Here is a 13,405-nt window from a genome sequence, read left to right on the forward strand (position 1 = left end):
TTGTCTTCTTAATGACCTTTTTCTTTCTTCCTGTATGATGTTCTTGATGTCATCCCACAGCTCTTCAAACCGTAGAAGAATTGATATGTTTGAGTTATGGTGTTGGAGGAGGTTACTGAAAGTACCACGGACTGCCAAACGAACAAACAGATCTGTGTTGGAAGAAGTATACAGCCAGAGTGCTCCTTGAAAGCCAGGATGGCCAAACTTCGTCTCTCATACTTCGAACACATTACCAGGAGGGACCAGTCACTGGAGAAGTATATCATGTTTGGTAAAGTGGAGGGTTAGAGAAAAAGAAGAAGACCCTCAACAAGATGGATGGGTATAGGGGCGGCAGTGATGCGCTCAGGTGTAGCAATGATTGTGAGGTTAGCCCAGGGCTGAGCAGTGTTCCGTTCTGTTGTGAACAGGGTCACTATGAGTCAGTACAGACTTGATGACACTTAACAACAACAACATAATGAGGTGGGGGAGGGGAATCTATAAATCTAAGGGTTTAGAACTTTGCAAATAAAGCTGATAGAGAGAAATCATTGTTCAGACCTAATCTTATGAAATTGTGAAAGTTCAAGAAGAAAAAAAAAAAACATTTCCAAACTTCTAATATAAGAAATTAAAAATCTGGCTAGTTTGAAAGAAATGCCAAAATTCACATTTAGGTAACATGAGTTTTGAAGGCTTAACTTATATGTTGTTGTTAAGTGCTGTTGAGTTGGTTCCAATCCACAGTGACCCTATATAGGGTTTCCGAGGAACAGCTGGTGAGCTGGAACCGCCAACCTTGCAGTTCAAATGCCTTTGCTATTCTTTAAAAGACCTCCATATTAATTTGGGTCCATTGAGCTTTTCAATAGTGTGACTAAGGAAAGCCTCACTGAGACCACTTCCTGATTTCCTACTGTGACTCAGGCATTTACAATTACCAAGACTTTGACCAAAGCCACAGATGCACAGGAATGACTATCAGCAGTGATAAGAAAATGGAATAGGAAGACTAATAACAAGGACAACTTTGATTTGATGAATGAATGACCAGTGACGAAGAATTCACATATCTCTAAACCAAGCAACAATTTCAACAAAAGCACTCTTTCTCTGTTCAGAGGCCTAAAATAGAAAGATAATCACCAAATAAAGAAACTTTTAGTTCAAGAAAAGGATAGCTTGATCACTTAGAAAGAAAACTTGTTAGTATAACAGATTTCAAGGGGAAAGGCCAATTCAGAAGCATCAATAATATTTTCCCAAAAAGTTAGCCAAAACCTCGGAAGAAGGATGCCCTAGACAAATACGCAAGAAATTTCAAATAGCTTATGGAAAACGGAAATGGAATTTTCCCATAAAATAGCTGAAACCTCCTTGTAGGTGTTAAAACAAGGAGCAAAGCATCCTAAAAGCAATCTTGCTAACAGGGAACTTGCCTTACTATGGACATTTACTCTGTAACAGTTTTGGAAGCACTCCAAATGTTAGGCCAACACTTGTTACACAGAAGACCCTATACTTTAATACATACTGTGTGTTCCTAGAGCAATGAACAATCTGTCTGCTAATAGGTGACCTATTCACAAGGAAAAACTGCTTCAGAGTCCCTGGAGTCACATTTTAAGAAGCCCCAGTGACACAAAATACTTATGGCATAACTTAAATGTTAAATACTTAGTTTTGCAAAGGAGTCAATGTTTTAAAAAGCCAACATTTTTGTTGAGAGATATACATTCTAAGAAAGGAAATGAAAATGGTAACACTGAGCCTGAAGCAGTGGTTACACAGTGGAGACACTTGAGTTTCACAACTTGGGAGTGCTACTGGCATCTAAGGAGCTCGGATAGTGTAGTGGTTACAAGTCGGGCTGCTAACTTCAAGGTCAGCAGTTTGAAACTACCAGATGTACCGCAGAAGAAAGATGAAGCTTTCTGATCCTGTAAAGATATATAACTTCGGAAACCCTATAAAGGGTCGCTATGAGTTGGAACAGACTCCACAGCACATAAGCATCACCACCACCACTGGCATCTCGTGATTAGAAGTCTGGGCTGCTGTTTAGCATCCTGCAATGCACAGAACAGCATGCCCTCCTAACAAAATAATTATCTGACCCAAGTTGTCAGCAGTGCCCTACAGGAAACAAAGGCTTGCCCTTTTCAAGAAATCAATCAGACCCCAAGTTGGGGGGGGGGGGTCACTCAACCAACTGACAAAAAGAAAACATTTCAATTTAATGCCTCAGAAAATTTACCACTAAAATGTGTTTTCATATAAGAAATTAGCAAGTTAATATAAAGCACAGAGGGACGAATAAAAGAACTCTCAAGTGACTCTCAAGTGATGCTGCTATTAATGAGAAGTACTTGTGGTGAGCAGTGTGTGATGAGACCCATGAGGACCAATCATGACATGATTAGATGAGGACATTGTGAAATGGGGAGGAGAGACAAGACCTTGCCAAGTCTAGATAACCTTTTTTAAAAAAATTATTTTTGTAGTTGTTAGAAATTTACCTACTCATTTGGTATTATGAGAACACAAACACTTAGTTATAAATTAAGCCCCAAATTACAATACTTACATTTTTCTGATCAATTGATTCAGCTGCCTTTACTATTCCATCCAAGCATTTGCCAATAATTGGTATCACCTGCCGATCAGACGCTGCATATGTCTTCATTGACTCTCCAATTCTCACTATCCTTCTTTCCTCCATCTCTTGTATTTTCTGCAGCAAGAGATGTTGTATAGAATTTAATTTAGTCCACTTTTATTTAAAGAAGTTGTTTTCTAGACAGCATAGTGAAGTCTAACAAGCTTTTCAAGAGGGAAATGAGCCAACAGTAAATTTATTGTATATTAGCCATTTGAAGACATATTTTATGACTTCTTGTTGTGAAGTGCCTTCGAGTCAGTTCCAACCCATAGCGACCCTGTACAGGGTTTCTGAGGAGCAGCTAGTGAGCTTGAACTTCCAACCTTGCAGTTCAAACGGCTTTGCAGTCTGGTGCATTAACCCACAGTGCCACACTAGGACTCCTTATGGCTTGTTAGGCTACCCAAAATGTATACTTTGCATATTTCTATTCCAATGTTAGTGTTGCTGCTGTTGTTAAGTGTCGTCAAGTCAATTCCAACTCATAGCCACCCTGTATTGGGTTTCTGAGGAGCGTCTGATGAGTTTGAACCTCTGACCTTATGGTTAGCAGTACATATTCTAGCATGCCACACCAGGACTCTTCCAGTGTCAGTAAAACCCCCAAATTCAACTTGGTTTATTATTAACACCATTTAACAATACATTTCAAATATTTTTTCTGTCTTTGATTCACTACTTTATCCTTTACCAGAGTATCGGATTAGGTGTCAGCAACTGGCTTGGTTGCTGAGATATAATCAATGAATCATTCTTCTATTATCTGGAAATTCTTATTTGCTCTGTGTGTGTAGACATCAAAAAGAAAATACTTACGTTTTTTTGTTTGGTGTGTGTGTCAAGTGCCATCAGGCTGGTTCTAACCCATAGCAACCTGTACAGGGTTTTCAAGGAGCGGCTGGTGAGCTTTAACCGCCGACCGTGCAGTTCAAACTGACCTTGCACTCCAGTGCATTAACCCACAGTGCCACACCAGGACTCTGAATTGCAAAAGTAGCTGTACTTTAAATTGTACTAAAACACTCCCAAGTGAGAGAATATTTATCTTTTCTTGTGTGGCACTGTGGGATAAAGCGATGGACCACAAGGTCAGTTTGAACTGCAAGGTCAGTGATTGAAATTCACCAGTTACTCCTCGGAAATTCTATACAGGGTCGCTATGAGTCAGAACCAACTAGACTGTACTTAACAACAACAGAGTACCTGAGGGGTCCTAGTGTGGTACTGTAGGCTAAGCACTGAAATACTAACTATAAGGCTGGCAGTTCAAAATCTACCAGTCACTCCTAGAAAACTCTATACAGGGTTGCCATGAGTTGGAACCGATTCGACAGTACCAACAACAAAGTACCCAAAACAAAAACAACTAAAAGGACAGAACAGTTTGACAACTGTTCAAATGCTACAACTTTATGAAAACTATTTTAACTCCTCAAGTTAACTTGGCATTTTTGTAATGAGAATGGTCCTTTTAGGAAAAAAGAGTGCTAATCTAAGAATCAGTTCTAAAACTGACAAAGAATGGTCACAGGTGCAAACCAAAGAATTATCTTCACAGATTTGGAAATTTGCAAAGGCTATTGATTAACCCTGAGATTAATGTTATATTTAATTCTTTATGTTAGGCAATGCTTGATATAAGTGCTATACAAAATGATTTCAGGTAGTATAAGTTTAGAAATACATAAAAGCACTTAGAATACAAATCTAGCAACATAAGGTCAGAAGCAACATATTTCTAAGCAAATCAAGTCATGAAATCTGAGAGATCTGAATCACTTACCTGAAAGATGTTGGGTATGTGTGTATGGTAATATTCATGCTGCTCATGGTTGAACTTCTGGAGAACTGATGAATAATCTGCTTTGCTATCTTCTGCCATTTGGTGACGGATTTGAGCTTGCTGTCTTGCCTTTGGGCAAAAGCAAAAATACTCCCATGTTTACACATAATAAACAAAGGCTTGGGCAGACGAATTACAAACTCAGGGAGGAGTTTGCTAGGGATCAGATTTACTGGGAATGAGATGCAGTTAGCAGGGGTCTTGGTATAGCACTGGATTGATAGCCTAAAGGTCAGCAGTTCAAGCGCATCAATTGCTCCTCAGAAACCATATACAGGCTTGCTACGAGTTAGAATCAACTTAACAACACTTAATAACAACATCATAGACTTTTAAAAGCAGTGCTGTGCTTTCTGTAATTCTATTTTGTGTTTTTACTGCATTGCTGTAATCCTTATATAATAATTAAATGTTTATGCATCTATCTCTCTTCTAATTAATATTTTGATTAATCATATACCTAAAACAAAGAGACCATGTTGCCAAGATTCATAATCTATTTTAAAACTCAAGTAAAAATGTATGTGAACTCTAAAGTCACCCACAAATATAAGGGATTATTATACTGGTAATACCATCTTGGATTTATCTAGCACTTTGGAGGTTCCTTAAATATGATCATGTAATTCTCTGAATACAACCAGACGTATTGATGTGAAAGGAATCACATTTGAAGGTCCTGGTTAGAGTAGGAGAAAATGTGGAACAAAACTCAAAATTATCAAAAAAAGACCAGACTCATTGGTCAGATAGAGACTGGTGGGAACCCCGAGACCATGGCCCTTGGTCACTTTTTAGGTCTGGAACTGAGTTTACTTTCATCACTCAATATTCAGCCAAGCAACAGATAGGTATATGGGGGAACAGTAACACTAGTGAAGTACACACACCATAGAATGGTCAGCCATTTGAGATCAAAAGGGCAGCATTTACTTAAGGATAAAATTTAGAAGGGTTGAGACCGAAGAGGAATGGAAACAAGAAACAGGAAGAGAGTAGGATAACTGATGTTACATGGAGGGGATTGCATGAAACAAAAAGTATGATTTGTTGAATGTAAAATGGACGATTTACTCTGCAAATCTTCATGCAATTCACAATAAAAAGTTTAAAATAAATAAATAACTCTCGATCACAATCTGAGGTTCGCATAGTCTCTGCCGGGTGAAAATATGGCTTGGTAAACTTGACTACACTGAGCAGAAAGCACAACAGGAAAAGGGCTGTGTTCCAACATAACCTAGACAACTGTTTCTTTGTTTTGAGGGGCTTTTTACTGAACCAATGCTATTGAAAATAAAGACTGAATAATTTTTAAAAAAGGACATTCAAATGTGAAAACGAGAAAGAAGTGTGGAGTAGTCTGTCCCACTTTTTGTCTGAGAATTGGTGATATTTAATATCCAGCATCTCAACTTTCTTTATTGGTTTCCTGTGTATGTGACTGATTCTCACTTCCTCCACACATTTCACTCATATGCATATCGGCAAAAGCACAAGGTGGCAACTCATAGTTGTTTCCTTCATTTTTCTTCCCTATACACACAAAGACACTTCCCAAATGAAGGTAGCAATATCAGTATTTACAAAGTAATTTCTTTACTATCTGAAGTTGTTTAGTTTCTGAAGGCCTTTGGGTATCCTGATACCATTTTACCCACTTCTCATCTACACTCAGTTTCTGTTAGCTACCACATTCTTCCTCTTTGTGGGTGACCTGTTAACTCCCTTCCTGACCATATGCTTTGGCTTCCTTTTCTTACTGTGTCCACTATTGAATATATTATTTAGTGCTCAAAATGTTAAGTCCCAAACCCCTGCTACCCTCAAAAATCTGTCCCCTTCCAATATACAGTAGCCTTCCTATTTAATAATAGCTTTCCCACCTACATGCATTCCATCTGTTACCCTAATCCACCCAACACAGAAATCCTTTTAACTCTTTCAATGACCTAGTTTCATTGTTTATCATTTTATTATGAATGTGCAAAGCAAAACAAAATAAGGCAATCCCTAGGAATGCAGAGCTCAAATTTCTAAAATATTTTCTATCTCATTCATAAACCTTCCTCAGAAAAAGCCTTACTCAAAATCCCACGGAATTTCTTCATCTTCTTTGTAAAGAGCAGTAACAAGTCAGGAGATAGAGAAATTCTTATTAATTTTGGAAAAATGATTTTATCTTAATGAATTTTTGTTGTTGCTTTAAGTTCTGAAACCGATTCAAATGGCATCATCATATGGGTGTGACATGTGAGCAGATACAAGCTTCCTGATAATAAATCTACTCACCCGATCAACTGTGGAATTGTTACTGATGAGAGCTGGAAGGGGCACTGCCATTAATTGACTTGGTTACTGATGAGCGCACCATGTAGATGGAAGTAGCTGTGATCCTCTAGCTGGAAGGGGCACTGCCATTAAGTGACTTGGTTACTGATGAGAGCACCATGTAGATGGAAGTAGCTGTGACCCTCTTTCTCCCAGCTCCCCAGGACCATTTAATATTTCAGCCTTGGTTTGATAATTGCTTTTATAAAATATTAACTCAGAATAGTTCATGATACAGTAATCTAGAAACATAACTAGGGATCACTGGATATGAACTGTGGAAGAAGTTGGCATAAGGAATAATACATATATAATCCAGCCAGGAAAGTCAGCTGAGTTGAAGAAAATAAACCTGACAAACATACCCTTAGATGGACTGAGTCTTATCTTTGATGTTAAAAAAGCATTATCTTTGGGGAGTTTTTCTTGAATTCAAAGTCTTGGACTGTTAGATTGTAAACACCTATCTATTTCTACAGCTGTCAGTCTCTCTGTCTCACTAACTCAGTAGAAGGAGTCCAGAAACACCGAGAAGCTACAAAATACTGTCAGATGTCAATTCTTACAAGGACACAGCAGGAAGACAGGACCGTCTCCTCTTGAAGTCCCAGCATCCAGCTGCTTTGAATTAATATCTACTTTTGAATCCCAATCCTAGGAATGTGTCTTACCTACTTTTTACTATGGAAAATCTATTTTTTTGTTTAATAAACTGTTATGTTTATTGTACAATGGAGTTAAGAGTCTTTAGTGTTGAGTCATAATTACAATTGTTGTTGCTAAAGATGGTCAAGTTAGTTCCAGCATAGCAACCCTGTATACGGTTTCTGAGGAGAGACTGGTGGGTTTGAACTGCCAACTTTGGAGTTAGTAGTAGGCCAGTACTTATCCTACAGTGCCACACACTGTACAAATACATACTTTAAAATATCTCTGAAAGTTGTTCAAAAACAACTATGGAGTAACAAGAAACTAGAGATTTAACAGAGCATATCTCTTAACGTCTACAGCTAAATGAAGATTAGAAATATTACTATTTCTCATCTCTTTGTATGTTTAAAAATAGCAACTATCACCTCAATGTACAGTATTTCCATTCTAAACCAAACTATAAGCTACTTCTTTTCATTAAATTTAACATTCTGAGTATAAAAAACACAGCATCTTATAGCAACATTTCTGTAGGGCAGAATGATGTTAAGAGGATTTAAAAAAAAAAAAAGAATCAAAATCACTGAATTTAGAAATAACATTCCCAAAGTCCAGAATGACCATAGTTGCTTGAAAGTGAGTACTGTAGACCACTTTCATTGTTAATCAGAAAAATGGAATTTAAATTTTAGAACTTCTTTGACAAACACTTGGGAATCTCCCCAAATAAATCCAAATAAGTCTAAGTATGTATTGCTTAAGCATGACTTCACGGCTGGCTATTTCTTTACACAGTCCTTCCAACATCTTTGTGGAAGTAAAAACTGCAGAGCTTAAAAGGCCAGAGTTAAAAGAACACATTTTTATAAACTGAAGTATAGCCCAATACTTCTAAATGCTAATGGGTTTAAAGACAAAACGATTATAATCCATTGTTAGCTAAATTTAGATTATCAGTATGGTCAGAACAAGTTTAATTCAGTTTAACTCGATAGTACCTTTTCCTTAGTATTCCAAAACATCAAGAAGAAAATAACAGTGCTGGATGAATCTCAACTGTCATATGCAGAGAATACAGTGCACTTTTTCACCTTCACCTGGGGAACATGGTAGGTTTGCTTACCAAGATACCATCTCTTTCAAGGCTGGTATGGCTTTTCATCTTTAAATAACATGAACAATGGACTGATTCTACTTACATATTTATTGAATACATAATGAGCTTTATTTATTTATTTATTTTTAAACCTGACCTAAGACCTCTCCAAATGTTATCCACTGCTGTTCCTGACATGATAGATTTTATGACAGCAGCTTTGAGTTATCTACAAAAACACCTTTATCCTTTGTTAATAGGATATGTTGTTGTTAAGTGCCACCGAGTTGGTTCTGACTCATAGTGACCCTGTGTAGGGTTTCTGAAGAGCAGCTGGTGAGCTTGAACTGCTGACCTTGCAGTTCGAACTGACCTTGAGGTCAAGTGCTTATCCTATGGTACCACACCAGGACATAAAACATTATAATATTTCTTTATGATAGAAAGTTTGGGAGTTCATTGAGGAATATTTTAAAGCTATTGTTGTTATTGTTAGGTGCCCTTGAGTTGGTTCCCACTCATAGACACCCTATACACAACAGAATGAAACACTTCCTGTCCTGTACCATCCTCACAATTGTTATACTGGAGCCTATTGCTGCTGCCACTGTGCCAATCCATCACGCTGGGGGTCTTTTTTGCTGATCCTCCACTTTACCAAGCATGATGTCCTTCTCCAAGGACTGGTCCCTCCTGATAACATGTCTGAAGTATAAGAGACGATGAATCACCATCCTGGCTACAACATGCTGGTTGTATTTCTTCCAAAACAGATTTGTCTGTCTTTTGGCAGATCATGGTACTTTTAATATTCATCGCCAATACCATAACCCAAATGCATCAATTCTTTTATGTCTTCTTTATTCATTGTTCAACTTTCACATGCATATAAAGCTACTGAAAATACCATGGCTTAGGCCAGGCACATATTAGTCCTCAAACTGACATCTTTGTTCTTAAACACTTTAAAGAGGTCTTGTGAAACAGATTTGTCAAATGCAATATATCGTTGGATTTCTTGACTGCTGCTTCCATGAATGTTGATAATGGATTCAAGCAAAATGATGTCTTGGACAACTTCAATCTTTTCTCCATTTATCTGGGTCCAGTGGTGAGGATTTTTGTTTTCTTTACACTGAAGTGCAACCCATACTGAAGACTGTGGTCTTTGATCTTCATTAGTAAGTAGTTTAAGTCCTCATTGCTTTCATCTACATATTGCAGGCTGTTAATGAGTCTTCCTCCAATCCTGATGCCACGTTCATCTTCATATAATCTAGCTTCTCAGATTATTTATTGCTCAGCATACAAATTGAATAAGTATGGTGAAAGAATACAACCCTGGTGCACATCTTTACTATTTTAAACCATTCAGTGTCCACTTGTTCTGTTCAAACGACTGCCTCTTGGTCTGTATACAGTTTCCTCAGAAGCACAATCAAATGTCCTAGAATTTCCATTTTGAAATGTTATCCATAGACTGTCATGATCCACACATTTGAAAACATTTGCATAGTCAATAAAGCACAGGTAAATACCTTTCTGATAGTCTCTGCTTCCAGCCAAGATTCATTTTATGTCAGCAATGATATTCTCTGTCACACATCCTTGTCGGAATCCAGCTTGAACTCCTGGCAGCTCCCTGTCAACATACTGTTGAAGCCATTTTGAATTATCTTTAGCAAAATGTTACTTGCATGTGATATTAATGATATTAATGCTATCCAATGGGTCACTTCTCTTTGGAATGACCACAAATATGGATCACTTCAAATCGGTTGGCCAGGTAGCTGTCTTCCAAATTTCTTGACATAGATGAATGAGTACCTCCAATGCTGCATCAGTTTGTTGAAAGATTTCTATTTGTATTCCATTTATATGCATCTATTCCCATAGTCCAAATAACAATATATGTTCTTTGAAGCATATTTTACTTAATCATTATCATAAGAAGAAACCAACTGTATTTTAGGTTGGAGGGCAAAAAAGTTTTAGTTTTCTGCTAAAAACTTGCTATTTTTTATCAGAGATAGGATACCCATTTATTTATTTACTTTTTATTGTCAATTTGTTGTTGTTGTCAGGTGCCATCAAGTCGGAACCGACTCATAGCGACCCCATGCACAGCAGAACGAAACAATGTCCAATCCTGGGCCAACCTCACCACCGCTGCCACCCCTGAGTCTATCAATGATGCCACCTGGCCGATCCATCTCGTTGGGGGTCTTCCTCTTTTTCTCTGACCCTCCACCCTACCCAGCATGACATCCTTCTCCAATGATTGTTTCCTCCGGACTACATGTCCAAAGTAGGAGAGACGAAGCTTAGCCATCCTGGCCTCCAAGGAGCACTCTGGCTGCACTTCTTCCAAAACAGATCTATTGGTTCTTTTGGCAGTCCATGGCACCCTCAGTATTCTCCTCCAACACCACAACTCAAAGGCATCAATTCTTCTACGATCCTCCTTATTCACTGTCAATTTAGAGAAAGTTTATAGAGCAGATCATCGGCTTTATATTCAACAAATCATACACTTGGTTTCATCTCAGTGACTGTAATCCCCTCAATGTAACATCCCTATCCCACTTCCTCCCTGTGATTCTTGTTTTCCTTCCTCCTTCTTCCCCCACCCCTCTGAATTCTGTCCTTGGGTAAATGCTGTCCTTTTGACCTCAAATGGTTAACCATCCTATGTTGTGTGTACCTCACTAGTATTGTTGTAACCCTTATATACCTATCTGTTGTTGATGCCGTGATTATCATTCGATAACTGACTACATTACTGAGGAGAATAGAGCTCCCTTCAGCTGTCAGACTGGCCTGACTGCCACTGGGGTACTCCAGTCAGAAGTGTGGAGACAGAGCTGATTCACCCCTCTTTAAACTACCTGACCTACCAAAGTTAAACTAATTTAACAAGCTGGGCTATCTGGCTACCTCTCTCCACCTTTAGTCACCCCTTGCACTTTCCCCCATCTACCTCTGCCCCACAACACCAATATTAAAACCTGTTTGTTGTAAATAAATACAAGCAGTCTCTGGATAGTGAATGAGTTCCATTCCTAAGTCTGTCTTTAAATGGAATATGTACATAACTTGGAACCGTTAGATATTGTTTGCATCTAACATCAGTCAAATGTTTTTCTTAGTTTATAGTATACAGAGGTGCATGGTGGCTCTATTGGACTAGATGAGGCTTTCTGCTCCTGTAAAGATTTAACATGGAAACCCTATACAGGGTTACTATGAGTTGGAACCTACTCGACAGTATTTAACAACATGGTATATAGTATACCTATTTATGAATAAAAAATATTAATGAAACACTTCCAGATACAACCAAGCATCTTTAGCATATGTTGCTGTTAAGTGTCATAGAGTCGGTTCCAACCTGTAGTGACCCGTACAGAGTTTCCAGGAGCGACTGGTGAGCTTGAACTGTCGACTGTGTGGTTCAAATGACTATGCAGTCTAGTGCATTAACCCACATATATAATACATATAATACAGTGATAATAACTTGATGAGCATTGCAAAGTAATGCCCATTTGTTACTCCAAACCATAGTATGTACCTCAAAATTTTAGTATAATAAGCTTTATGAGGGTTGCTTCATAACTAGGCAGACACTTGTGATTTGTGGACTGCCTATAATTCAAACTTGCTTAGAAAGCAAAATCAAATTAACACCAATTCAGTGGCCCTTGAGTCAATACTGACATGTGTTGCAGGAAAGAATGGCTCTTTAAAATTTTCATGGCTGTGATATTTTAGAAGCAAATCTCCAGGCCTTTCTTCTGACGCACTTCTGGATGGGTTCTAACCAGCAACCTTCAACCATTTACGCCACACAGGGATTCCACTCCTTGATAATCACCTTAAGTCCTTAATTTGTAGAGGGGAGGCACAGATGTCTGGGGCAAGTCACTGAAAGATAAACTTTTGCCCCAGGAGTTCCTGAAGCACAGCTGCATATTGTTGTTACTGCAGTCTTGAGTCAGTTTTGACTCACAGTGATCCTGTATAGGGTTTCTGAGGGGTGACCACTGACCTTGCAATTAGAGGTCCAGTGCTTATCCTAAAGCACTACACCTCCACGTGTGGGAGAGTCCCTTTAACCAATTTTCTATGTTATACATATTTGGTGGTGGTAGTTATATGCCACACTGACCCTATATAGGGTTTTAGAAGTTGTAAATCTTCACAGGAGCAGAAAGCCTCATCTTCCTCCCATGGGACAGCTTGGAGTTTTGAACTGCTGACCTTGAGGTTAGCAGCCCAACTCGTAGCTACTACACTACCAGAGCGCCTGCATATGTATATGTGTATGTGTGTGTACATATATATAGATAATTTTAAAAATCACACATACACACACATAAAAGAATCCCTGAAAAAAAATCTGAATTCCTCTAGACTTTGTCAATGATTGCCACTAAAATGGGTATATTTTGATCCAGGAATTCTAATTCTGTGAATTTATGCTAAAAGAATAATTTTTAAATGTTCACAAAGATGTCCATCACACAGTATTGTTTATAACAACTAACAAATTGAAACAAATTCAATGTTAAATTGTGAATTGGTTGAATATTATGTTATATCCTTGAAGGACAATAAATATGTAGCCTATGAAAAAAACAGTAAGATTATTTAGTGACATGGGAAAGCCACTGCCTGAAGCTGACACTGACTCTTGTTAGCTCTGTGTATCAGAGTAGAACTGTATTCCATACGGGTTTTTTTTTTTTTATGATTTATTGTGAATTATGTGATAGTATACATGGGAGCGTAGTGGTTACGATTCGGGCTGCGAACCTTAAGGTCAGCGGTTCGA

The 13,405-nt window shown here is 38.1% G+C and overlaps 1 protein-coding gene across 3 annotated transcripts in view; it reads right to left on the reverse strand.

Annotated features, from left to right (window-relative positions):
* The window catches only part of FNBP1 (formin binding protein 1), a 181,638-nt gene that overhangs the window by 31,849 nt on the left and 136,384 nt on the right, over positions 1-13,405 (reverse strand). For all 3 annotated transcript variants that reach the window (XM_006834871.1, XM_006834870.1, XM_006834869.1), the window contains exons 7-8: positions 4,431-4,559; positions 2,573-2,719 (exon numbers count right to left, since the gene is read on the reverse strand). In XM_006834871.1, coding sequence (XP_006834934.1) covers positions 2,573-2,719; positions 4,431-4,559 — 276 coding nt within the window. The remainder of the gene's footprint in view (positions 1-2,572; positions 2,720-4,430; positions 4,560-13,405) is intronic.

Source organism: Chrysochloris asiatica, unplaced genomic scaffold, assembly GCF_000296735.1.
Source record: "Chrysochloris asiatica unplaced genomic scaffold, ChrAsi1.0 scaffold00014, whole genome shotgun sequence".
Classification (NCBI taxonomy): Eukaryota; Metazoa; Chordata; class Mammalia; order Afrosoricida; family Chrysochloridae; genus Chrysochloris; species Chrysochloris asiatica.